The 13,295-nt window shown below is 44.1% G+C and overlaps 1 protein-coding gene across 3 annotated transcripts in view; it reads right to left on the reverse strand.

Moving 5' to 3' along the window:
- The window catches only part of cacna1ba (calcium channel, voltage-dependent, N type, alpha 1B subunit, a), a 927,013-nt gene that overhangs the window by 203,719 nt on the left and 709,999 nt on the right, over positions 1 to 13,295 (reverse strand). For all 3 annotated transcript variants that reach the window (XM_072240685.1, XM_072240684.1, XM_072240686.1), the window contains one exon: positions 5,756 to 6,586. In XM_072240685.1, the coding sequence (XP_072096786.1) occupies positions 5,756 to 6,586 (831 nt within the window). The remainder of the gene's footprint in view (positions 1 to 5,755; positions 6,587 to 13,295) is intronic.

Raw genomic sequence — 13,295 nt, forward strand, 5'->3', positions numbered from 1 at the left:
ATTACTAATGCCTCCACAATCTCTTCACCTTCCTCTTTCATAACTCTGGCGTGTAGTTCATCTGGCCCAGGTGACTAATCTATCTTCAGACCTTTCATCTTCCCATGTACCTTCTCCTTAGTAATAGCAACTACACTTACTTCTGCCCCCGACAGTCTCAAATTTCTGGCACACTACTTGTGTCTTCCACACTGAAGACTGATATAAAATACTTACTAAGTTTGTCTGCAATTTCTTTGTCCATTACTTCCAGTGTAAGCTGGCGCTGGTGAAGAACAGTGACTACATGCCAGTAGCAAACAGAGCTACCAACTACTTTATTAATCACAGTTCTTCTGGTAATCGTTCACTGCAATCAATAGTCTGTACTTTCCCTTTAAGAGCTGAGCTGTTGAACCTCTGCTATGTCCTGGCATTTTTATGGTGTGAACTGAAGTTTCGAAAATGCAGGACAGTTGCCACGTGGTGTGTAGGAGCTGATTTGAGGTGGCCAGAGAGTGGGGAACGAGCTGATGTTTCTCCATTGCTGGAGTGGACTTGAGGGTGATTGATGCAGCAGAACTGAGGAAAGGCAGATTCAAAGTGGCAGCGCCCGGGCCCAGGCCCAAAGGTGATAAAGACCTGAGACCTGATCGATTTAAACACCGGGCTGAATTGGAAAGGTTAGCTATGCGCTGAATCGAGGTGGCGCCAGAGCATATTGAAGTGGAAAAACCAAGGTCCTTGAGCAAAGAATGGCCTGAGGTTTGATCAGTTTAAATGGCGGGCCAAATTGGAAGGTCGGGTATGGGCCAAATGGAGGCTATCGGGCTCAGGTCCGAGAGCATACTGAAGCACCAGGGCCCAGGTCTGAGAGCGTACCAAAGTGCCAGGGCCCAGGTCTGAGTGCAAGAGCCAGAGGTCAGAAAACCGTTGCGAGGTTTACGTGTCTCTGTGCTGAACTGAGACTGTGGGCTGCAACTGATGGGCTCCTGACTTGGCTACAGTGATAACTGGCTTCACAGCAATGGACTCACTTTTGTGAACTTCAGTTCTGAATGTTATTTACCAACTTTTACTGTTTGCACAGTTTGTTTTTTTTTACTGCACATTGGGTTTTTAATGGTCTTCTTTTCTTTAACTTGTTTTGTGGCTGCCTGTAAGGAGATGAATCTCAAGGTTGTATATAGTAGAGATGATTTAATAATAAATGTACTTTGTGCTTTGTACTACCCTTCCTGCATCATTTTCCACTGGTCTAATATCTGCTCTCACCAATCCTTCACTCTTTATATGTCTGAAAAAACCTTTGGTATCCTCTTTTACATTAATGGCTAGCTTAACTTCATATTTCATCTTTTCTCGCTGTAATGGTTTTTATATATCTTTTTAATTGCCTTCTATTGGTTTTTAAAAGCTTCCCAATCCTCTAACATCTCACTGTGTTTTGCTATATTTTATGCCCTATCTTTTACTTTTATGCTGTCTTTGACTTCCTTGTCAGTTATGTTACTTCATCCTCCCTTTAGAATACTTCTTCATCTTAGGGATGTAGCTATCCAGTCCCTTCTGAATTGCTCTCAGAAACTCCAGCTATTGTTGTTCTGCCATCATCCCTGTTAGTATTCCCTTCCAATCAACATTGGCCAGCTCCACTCTCATGCCTCTGTAATTCCCTTTACTCCACTGTAATACTGAAACATCTGACTTTATCTTCTCCCTCTCAAACTGCAGGGCAAATTCTATCATATTATGATCTCTGCCTCCTAGGGGTTCCTTTACCTTAAGCTCCCTAATCAAATAGTCATAGTTATAGTCATACTTTATTGATCTCGGGGGAAATTGGATGGTTCATTACACCACACCCAATCCAGAATTGCCTTTCCCCTAGCAGACTCAATAACAAGATGCTCTGAAGAGCCATCTTGTAGGCTTTCTACAAATCTCCTTTTTTGGGATCCAGCACCAAACTGATTTTCCTAATCTACCTGCATATTGAAATCTGCTACGATTATCATAACATTACATGCCTTTTCTAATTCCTATTTAATTATATCCCACATTCTGACTACATGTATACACCCTTGCAGTTTCTTAACTCTACCCACAACGATTTTACATTTTCTCATCTTATGTCACCTCACTCTAAGGGTTTGATTTTATTTTTTATAAACAGACCCACCCTACCCCCTCTATCGACTTGCCTGTCCTTTCAATACAAGGTATATCCTTGGATGTTAAGCTCAAAACTATGATCTTTTTACAGCCACGACTCAGTGATGCCCATAACATCATAGCTGCCAATCTCTGCCTGTGCTACAAGATCTTCTACCTTATTCCATACACTGCATACATTAAAATATATAGTAACACCTTCAGTACTGTGTTCGTTTCCCTTTTTGATTTTGCCCCCGTGCTACACTTCAATTCATCCCACTGAATGCAATTTTGCCCTGACAGCTGCCTGTCCTTCCTCACTGTCTCATTACACACTGCATCTACTTGCATACCAACTGCCCTATCCTCAGCTCTATCTCTCTGGTTTCCATCTCACTGCCTAATTAGTTTAAACCTCTGCTGCAGCTCTAACAAACCTGCCCACAATGATATTGGTCCCTCTCTGGTTCAGATGTCACCCACTTTTTTGTACAGGTCATACCTTCCCCAAAAGAGATCCCAATGACCCGGAAATCTGAAACGCTGTCCCCTACACCACTCACTCATCTGTACTATCATCCTATTCCTGCACTGACTAGCACATGGCACTAGGAGTAATCCAGAGATTACTACCTTGGAGGTCCTACTCGTCAAGCCTCTTCCCTAACTCCCTATACTCACTTTGCAGGACCTCTTCCCCCTTTCTACCTATGTCATTGGTGTTAATGTGCACCACGACCTCTAGCTGGTCACCCTCCCTCTTGAGAGTCTTCTGCAGCATCCTGAACCGCCCTGGACCCTAGCATCTGGGAGGCAACACACCATCCTGTCTTCTCTTTTACGGGCACAGAATCTGCTGTCCATACCCTGAACCATTGAGTTTCCTATCACTATTGCTCTGCCTGACTTTACCCTTCCCTGCTGAGCCTCAGAGCTGGCCACAGTGCCACTCCCTGGCTGCTGCTGCTGTGCCCTGCTAGGTCATCCCCCACAGCAGTATCCGAAGAAGTATACTTGTTGCTGTGATAAATGACCGCAGGAGATCCCTGCACTAACTGCTTACTCCCCTTAATTCTCTAAGTGGTTACCCATCGGCTATCTGAATCCTACACTCCGAGTGTGACCTCTTCAGTAAGACTCACCTATGAAGTTTTCAGCTTCTGGAAGGTTCTGAGTGCATCCAGCCCCAGCTCCAGTTCCTTGACCTTGTCAGTCAGGAGCTGAAGGTGCGTGCACTGCCTGTCGAAGTCCTCATCAGCGAGACGGTCACATACTCTGAAATACCACATCTCACAGGAGTAGTATTCCACTCTCTGAACTGCCATCCTTCCTACACCTGTTATACCTGTAACTTCCCAAGCTTAAGTTCTAGCCTGCGCCTGTTCTCACCCAAGCCTGTTGAGCCACAGCCTGACCATTCTAACACTGCCAATTCCAACAATGACCAATCTGCTTAAACCCTCGTTTTTTCATTGGCCCTTACTAAGATACTATTAACCCAAGCAATCTCCCGCTCCACAGCCAAGTCACAACAAGTCCCGCTTGCTTTTTAATATCGGCACATAAAGCCCCATCGGATCTGTTTGCAACTCACCCTGCAATTTCCCACTCCACAGGGGGAAGTCTCAGAGGAACTTCATCTAATTTCAATCAGCCTATTTAACTTTGGTAAAACTAATTCTACTTTTTGACAAAGTGGGGGAGTGTATTGTTTAATTGGCCATTAAGTAGACTTTAATTCTATTTGACAGTTTTTCATGCAATTTAGTCCAGAGTTAATAACTTTAAAATAAAATAGAGCCAATATATCCTACCCTTCCTCCTCCAATGTGCCAACGGCATGCTATTTTACAATTTATTTCTTCTGACCAAGACTTAATTACTGATTTTCTTGTCGGTGAGAGATGTTGATGACGGGAAATGGAACAACCCTCAACTTCAGACACAAAAGGTCACCATCGAAAGCTGGAATTTTGGAAGCAGGATGCCTGGGAGTCGGAGTTCTTTGCCAAACACCATTCTACTTCTGTGTCCCAGCCACAGCCAGCTGGACTTTGGAATGGCCATCTGTGGAGGCCAAGTCATTGGGTGCATTTAAGGCAGAGATAGATAGGCTCTTGATTAGCCAGGGCATCAAAGGGTATGGGGACAAGGCAGGGGAGTGGGGATGACCGGAAGAATTGGATCAGCCCATGAATGAATAGAGGAGCAGACTTGATGGGCCGAATGGCCTGCTTCTGCTCCTATAGCTTATGATCTTATGGCTGGGTAACAGCTGCCTATGCTGTGACATGAGGCCAGGTCAAAAGCTTAGCTGCCTATAGAGCGAGTGCCCGTGACACAGGGCACAACAGATCCTGCAGTTGCTGGAAAATCTTGGTCAACACGTGCAGCATGCTGGAGGTAGCCCAGCAGGCAAGGCAGTATATATGGAGGGGAATAAACTTTCATCCCCTTCCTTTCCAGTCCTGATGCAGAGTCTCAGCCCGAAATACTGGCTGTCCATTTCCCTGATGTTACCTGACCTGCTGAGTTCTTCCAACATTGTGTATGTGTTGCCTGTGATGGAAGGCTGATTGTGGTTCGGGTGCACATCAGGCTGAAGGGCCTGCTTCTGTGAGAGTCTGTAAGACTCTATGGCTGTCTTAAGAGGGTGGCTGAGTATCCCGCAGATTGAAATGTGTCAAAGGCCTACTTAGAGAGGGTGCCCGGTTGAAGTGGGAGGTGTGGGAGTTTGACATTATGCATGTTGGGTAGTTAGGCCTGGGAATCTAACGCACATTGTAGAGAAAGGATACTTGTGGAGTGATTACACCAATCCAGGGTCACATTGAGAGGGCTCTTGCTTTTTGGTACTCAGCCAGTCATTCTTAGCTATACTGGTGGGTACGGTCGGAGTGGTTGTGGGAAGTGTGAGCATCTATGGAAGGAAGGAAATCACCTGTGGTGGGAAATTACTTGCTCAGTAGGCAGCCACCTGGACCTGCCGAGCTCCTCCAGCATTTTGTGTGCATTGCTCAAGATTTCGAGCATCTGCAGAATCTCTTGTCTTGGTGATACCAGACCACATTGGGATGAGGCTGGCTTTCGGGTGATAAGGCCTGTGCAGATGAGGAGAGTTCGCAGAGAGACGAGTGAAGGGACCAGGGCTTAAGAATGACTCCTCAATGCAGGGGAGAGGAAAAGGTGGAGGAAGGTGTCAGAAGAGGCTCTCCATGAGAATAGGATTACATGGGAACTGAAGAGTCACGGAGACACTGCTGGTCTTCACACAGCCCCTCATGTTTCAGTCAGAGTGGAATGACTTCAGACTATCTTCCCCTTGCTCTGTGCTGACTGTCAAACCTAAGTCCTGTCAGTTGGCTCCACGGCAGCAGCTCCAGAACCAGAGCTGACGCTGGACGGCAGATGAAGGTCCAGCATTAACTGAGCTGATGTGAGTTAGTGTTGTGCCTTCCCACACATCTATCAAGGCTTACGGTGACAAGACCACAAGCCAATGCATCTTCCTGAAATCACGGATGTGGATTGACAAAGGGAGGAGGAAAGTCTTTGCAAAGAAAGTGAGAGTGATGTTACTATACCTGGAACTACTGGACTGGACACTATAGTGACTTACTTCACTTTATGGTTCCGACGTTCTCGGACAGCACTCTCTCCTTCCTTCTCACCGGCGTCTCTCTTTTCCTCTGACTCATAGGTTGAGAGTGCCTTCTGTCGGTGCCTGCGCCGCCTCTCTGCTCCCTCTTGGCTCCTGCCTGGCGCCTCGCCCTCCCGGGCACCCGACCGAGAGCTGTCCTTGGCTCGGCTGCGCTTCTCGCCCTTGGCTGTGTTGGCTGTGCCGTTCCCCTCCCGGCCCGACTGCTCTGCCCCATGTCGGTGCGATCGATGTCTCTTGTGCTCCCTCTCCGGGGCCTCGTCCACGGAGCTCTGCGGGTGATGATGGTGCCTCCGCCCGCCTTCCCGGCTCCTGCTCCGCTCGCCCTTCCCCTCCTTGCACCTCTCCTCCCGCTCCCCCTCCACTTCTTTGCTCCGGCTCCTGTGGGAGCGCCGCTGCTCATCCTTGGCGCTGGCTCTGGGCTCTGCGGCGTCCGGAGCGCCGTCTCCCTTGTCCTGCTCACCCGACTTGTCTCGGTGACGATGGGGCCGTTTCGGAGGCTCACAGCTCTCGGGCTGGACCAGCCTCTCCTGCTCACTGTCCTGGCAGTCACTGGGGCGGATCTTATCAGCGCCCTTCCTCACGTTGTTCCTGGGCTCCACGACCAAAGGCCGATCCAAGTGGGTTTTCATATCTGGGCGGATCTGATGAGATGAGACGTACATTCTACGCTGCTCGTCATCGAGTTCATTGAAGAGAGCCTCCTGACTGGTCAGTAGGTTCTGACGCCTCAGTTGAGAAGTCCTCTGTTCCCAGACAGACATGGACTTGAATGACTTCTGTTGATCTTTGCTGCAAATAACAAAAAAACGTATAGTTGTACTTTCACAAAAGCCAAAAGCGTAAATTCACTCACCTGAAATCCGCACTGATTTCAGAATTTACATTGTGCGACACATTTAAAACACCCAGAGGTGAAGACAGCAGAATGTTGCTTTGGTCAGAAGTTGGTGTTTTCACGGCTCGCATGAAATATGAACTTTTTAAACTGAGGCTGGCTAAGTGTTGCCCAGGTGTTGGTGCTGCAAAGATGCGTGCCTTCTCCATCATCCTAACCCAGTGGCACTTGCCAAGTACAGAGATCAGACCAGCTAAAGGCCCTTCATCTGGAGCTGTCGCAACAGGTCACTGGCTGGGTCTCATCAACAAGCTGCAGCATGCTTCTCAGGCCAGTATGGACATGGGAAGACCAACTTCCCATTGGAAAAGAATCCTCTCTCAAAACAAGATAACGGGGAGTTAAAGTTCAAAATAACCAAACAACCAAAAACAGCAAACACGACGTAAAATAAAAATTCCTCGCGAGACCCAAAATGCAAGCATTTGCTGTCTTGTCAGCAGTGAGCCTTGTCATAGAATACCAGCTTTAAAACCTATTCAGAATCACATTTGCGATGATGATGAAGGAAAACATACAAACACACATACACATACAAACACACATACACACACACACACACACACACACACACAGAGACACACACACACACACACACAGACATACACACACACACAGACATACACACACACACAGACATACAAGTACTCCAATTGACACAGAGAAACACAATGATCACAGGATTGAAATGAGGCAATGAGATGACCTAACGGATATAAAGCCACTCCGCACTGCACAACACACAGATAGTTTGAGCAAAAAGGAACACATTTAACACCTGAAACATATAGCACATTAAGGCCTATAGAATTCACTTTAGAAAAGTGAAGCATTGAACCAATAACTTGTAATTTTTCTTGAAATCTACTAAATGCTTACCATGATTTATTTTATGCCAATGACAGGTCATATTAGAATCTGAGTTAAAATATAAAAATGCTTTGGAAAAAATGTTTTCTCTCAACTGACAGCTCCCTAATTAAAGACCTTAACTAACTGCATCTGTGTGCAACTTACTAAAATATCATAATTTGCAAGTCAGTATATATTAAATCACAATACTATAGGAAATCCATTTCTCTGCTAGAAATCTGCTTTTTAATAATTTAAATAATAGTGATGAGACATCAAATGCTAAACTTTGACATGCATAGATCTGATCACCAATGTGTTCATGATACATTCTAAAATTAAATTAATACTAGAATATTTTTACTCCCAAGCTTGAAGAAAAAATTGCTTGGCCTTCAAAGTACTTTGCGCAGATAAAGCTCTTGATATGTATTCCATTCCCAGTGTCCCAGTGGAGGTATCAACACATTCAATAAGCTAGCCAAATATCCATAAAGCAAATCCTGCAGCGTTATTTGAACACTCCTTTTTACAAACTGTGTATCAAACGCTGGGCGCAATTTGATGATTATTAATTTACAGAAATTAAGCACGGGCAAAGTTTCTAAGTAGTACAAGGAATTATTCTAAGGCTCACTTATTTTTTGTAATTAAATTCTGTTGATGTGTGTGTTTAACGGATACTGCAGTCTCAGCTTTTAAACCTGATTGTTAGGTCCTTAAATGTCAAAATCCTCATTTTATTGGACTCCAAAATAAAAAATCTTCATGCTGCGAAACTAATTCCACCAAGCTAAATACCCCAAATACCTTAACTCTTGGTTGTAAGGGAGGAGATTGCTGGGAAAATACGTTTGTACATTTTGTAGTATATCAAAATTATTTGAAAAGCACAAGGAAATCAGATAAATCACAAAATGACAACACCCTAAGATTAAATTTGAATTAAAGAATTTGAGGCAAATTATTTCTTTTGATGTTGACTGGGAGATTTTGTTTGCTTGTTTTGAAGTAATATTGGGACCTCAACTGGACAATTTGATTGGTATAACCTGTGTTTGGATGGCAATATAAAATTTAGATTTTGTTTAAGTTCCAGTGTTACCTGATTCAATGTAGAACGGTCAAAGGAACATTATAAAGTGCAAACAGGTTGAAAATGTAGAAAAGCCAGCAATGAGGGTTGGATGGAGTTGACAACAAGGACTTTCAGAACAGTTGAAGAGCAAGACCCACTATGCATACAACACCTGCTCTTCACACTGAGCATTAAATGGTGAATGAGGCTTTTTGAAGGGGCTACCACATAATATTGTAACAGAGAGCAGACTCACGGTGAATTTACGCTGGAGACTGACGAGCTGCGAGATAGAGCACCTCGATTTTGCTTTACAAAACTGCACATGCAAAAAAAGATGAGACAAAAAATACATTGGGAAAAGATCAACAGGCTCCTTCAGGTTCACAGGTAGGTTGCATTTGTCTGTGACTCTGCTTACGCGGACTTAATCAGAACAGTTGTTTGGGTGAAAACTGCTCCTAGATTGCAATGCAATGAAACAACAGTCAATGTTTCACCCTTCAGTCTTCATCCTGCTCCACATTTACACCAACAATACAAACACACAGCACCTTCAATAAAGGAAACAAAACTGAGCAAATGTTGTTTTATAAGGATCATTCCAGGAGTCACAATCTGAAACAGAATTAGTAAAAAAATTAAACGAAGACATGCAAAAGACACAGCCTAGAACAGCTGGGATCCATCACTCAGTTAGTCAGAGCGAACAAAAAGTGCTGTTTATCTGTACAAGAACTACTTAGCACTTTTGAAACACAAGGCAGAGAAACAAAGGGAGTTAAATCAAGCTGATCTGTAATTGCACGCAAAGCAAAGGCAAGAAGTGGAAACACGGCAAACGAAGAGACAGGTGAACCAGAAATCAGTCATTTTTGGGGGCGGGGGGTCAGGGGGTTTTGGTGAGGAGTTTGTCAGAAGTGAGATTTGCAAAGCTGCCATCAGCGGAGAAGCTGCAAAGCTCAAAATTTAGAGCGCACAGAGTAATTTAGATGGTTTTTAATGTCACCCTTCCAAATTCTGTAATTTGGCTGCAGATCTTATGGTATGGGCGAATTAACCGGACAAAGATCTATGTTTTACTTTGTTGCCAATTACAGTAACAATGGTAAATGTTTCTGCAGCCGCTTGCTGACCAGTTTTAATAACCTGTGTAGATTGAATGTAAACATTAGATGCAAAAGGCAAGGCTGCAAAAAGAGGGCCCAGTACATTTGCCAACCTGCTCAGTAAAATTTGCTCCACCTCTGCAAAAATGATGCAAGGGCTGATTAATGTTCGGGGAGAAATAATAAGGCCATTATTCCAAGGAACAATAAGCCATTCAGATAAAAATAGATTACTGCATTATATTTGCTAAATCTTCCAACCTTCTCATAAAGCAGTGAAAACCACTACAATTACCGTGAACAAACCAAATGCTAGAGGAACGCAGCAATTGTCAAGTTTGAGTATCTGCAAAATGTGTCACTTATCTCCACTTCTTGCTTTCACTTCTGTGTAGCTGCAGACCTACATAAAGCCAGCCTTGGAACACAGAGGTCTGAATCAAAACAGCACCATTTGAGGAAAGGAGGGATCAGTTCTGGGGCTGGTTATATCAACTCACCACTGCACAAAATTAAAGCACTGAAACAGTTTTCCATTCAAAGTAAAGTAGAGAAATGGGTGAAACAAACAGAAATTGTGTTTAAATCCATGGTGAATTTTCCATGCAGCAGATTCTGTACCTTTTTGTCTAATTGTTTTGCAACTCTTTTTGACTGAATAGCAATATCTCTGTCAGTTGCACATTATAACAAAATTTAACAAATACATCGACAAAACAGATCTTCAATGATTATTTTTCCAAGGACCCCAAATCCATCTCCCTGTACCAGTTTCTCCTCACTGATTGCTCTGGAGAGCTATGGCTAGCCTGGAGAAAGACAATGGGTCCCATCCACATCTACACATACATCGACCGCCCTTCCTCCTAAAAACTCATCTCCCGGGAGGTTAAAAAAATGTAAGACCACTTCATGAAAAGATCTGGACACATCCTCTCCAACTGAGGAGAGGTTTACCAAAAAGATCTGGACACATCCTTTGACATTTAGATGATGTAGTAAATTGAATTCAACACTGGCTTCGCAGGAGAAGCCAGAGATTGGGAGTAGATGATCACCTCTCTGACTGGAGGCCTGTGACGGGTGGTGCGCCGCAGGGATCAGTGCTGGGTCCTTTTTTGTTTGTCATTTAGATCAATAATCTCATTGATAATGTGGTTAACTGGATCAGTAAGTTTACGGATAACACCAAGATTGGGGGTGTAGTGAACAGTGAGGAAGGCTATCGTGGCTTGCAGAGGAATCTGCATCAGCTGGAAAAATGGGTTGAGAAACAGCAGATGGAATTTAATGCAGACAAGTGCGAGGTTTTGCACTTCAGTAGAACCAACAAGGCTAGGTCTTACACAGTGAACGGTAGGGCACTGAAGAGAGTGGTAGGACAAAGGGATCTGGAAATACAAGTATATAATTTGTTGAAAATGGTGTCACAGGTAGAAAGGGTCGTAAAGAAAGCTTCTGGCACATTGGCCTTCGTAAATCAATGTGCTGAGTACAGAAGATGGGATGTTACGTTCAAGTTGTACAAGATGTTGGTGAGGCCTAATTTGGGCTTTGTGTGTAGTTGAGTCCAATAACACTCACATCTATGGTGATTAAATACTTTGAGAGTTTGGTCATGACTCGAATCACACCTATCTCAGTAAGGCCCTGGACCCACTGCACTTTGCCTATCGCCGCAATAGGTCTACAGTAGACACGATCTCAATGGCACTCCACGGTGGCCTTGGATCATCTGGACAATACAAGTACCTGTGTCAGGATGCTGATCATTGACTATAGCCCGGCACGTAAAATACCATCATTCCTACAGTCCTGATAGAAAAGCTACAGAATCTACCTCCCTCTGCACCTGGATCCTCAACTTCCCAACTGGAAGATCAGAATCTGTGCAGATTGGAAATTACATCTCTACCTCACTGACAATCAACACAGATGCACCGCGGGTATGTGTGCTTAGCCCACCGCTCTACATTCTTTACACCCATGACTGTGTGGCTAGGCACAGCTCAAATGCAGTCTATAAATTTGCTGATGATACAACCATTGGTGGTAGAATCTCAGATGGTTTTGAAAGGGTGCACCGGAGTGAGATAAACCAGTTAGTTGAATCATGTCACAGCAACAACGTTTCATTCAAGGCCAAAGAGCTGATGGTGGACTTCAGGAAGGGTAAGATGAGGGAACACAAACCAACCATCGTGGTGGGATCAGAAGTGGAGACAGTGAGCAATTTCAAGTTCCCAGGTGTCAAAATATCTGAGGACCTAACCTGGTCCCAACATGTTGATGCAGTTATAAAGAAGGCAAGACACTGGTTCTATTTCATTAGGAGTTTGTGGAGATTTAGTTTGTCAACTAAAACACTTGAAGACCTCTGCAATTATACTTTCGAGAGCAATCTGACTGGCTGTATCAGTATCTGGTATGGGGAGGGGGCGCTACTGCACACGATTGAAGTAAGTTGCAGAAACTTGTAAAATTAGTCAGCTCCACCGTGGGCAATGTATCTTCAAAGACAGGTACCTAAGGAAAGTGACATCCATCACTGACATCCCTACCACCCAGGACATGACCATTGGGCAGGAAGTACAGAAGCCTGAAGGCGCACACTCAGTGATTCAGGATCAGCTTCTTCCCCTCTGCCATCTGGCTTCTAAATGGACACTGAATCCATGAACACTACCTCACTACTTTTTAATTCTGTTTTTTTGCACCACTTATCTTGAATTAACTATTTAATAGACATATATATACTTAATGTAACTCAGTTTTTTCTCAATATTTATTTATCATGTATTTCATTGTACAGCTGCCATAAAGTTAACAAATTTCACGACATATGCCAGTGATATTAAATCGGATTCTGATTCTGAGTTTTGGTCATCTACCTGCAGGAACGATGTAAACAGATCAAAAGAGCACCAAGAAAATTTACAAGGATGTTTTAGGGTCTGGAAGATCATGATTGAATTGGTTACAATGGTATTCTTTAGAACGTAGAAGATCGGGAGGAGATTTGATAGTAGTATTCAAAATTATAAGGGGTATAGATAGGGTAAATGCAAGCAGGCATTTTCCACTGAGGCCAGGTGGGACTACTACCAGAGGTCATGGTTTAAGGGTGAAAGGTGAAAAGTTTAAGGGGAACATGAGGGGGAACTTCTTCACTCAGAGGGTGGTGAGAGTGTGGAACGAGCTGCCAGTGCAAGTGGTGCATGTGAGCTCAATTTCAACGTTTAAGAGAAGTTTGGATAGGTACATGGATGGTATGAGTATGGAGTGCTATGGTTCCAGTGCAGATCGATGGGTGTAGGCAGCTTAAATGGTTCTGGCAGGGGATAGATGGGCTGAAGGGCCTGTTTCTGTGCTGTACTTCTCTTTGACATAACTTAGGAGATGTTTAGCAAAAAGATCTGGACACATCTTTTCCAACTCAGGAGAGGTTTAACAGAATGCTGCAGGATTAGAGGTATGTGCTATGTGGGGGTTAAACAAACTTGGGTTGTTTTCTCTGGCGCAGCAGAGACTGAGGGGAGACCTGGCAGAGGTTTACACAAACAT

This window comes from Mobula birostris, chromosome 22 (assembly GCF_030028105.1).
Source record: "Mobula birostris isolate sMobBir1 chromosome 22, sMobBir1.hap1, whole genome shotgun sequence".
NCBI classification, from domain to species: Eukaryota; Metazoa; Chordata; class Chondrichthyes; order Myliobatiformes; family Myliobatidae; genus Mobula; species Mobula birostris.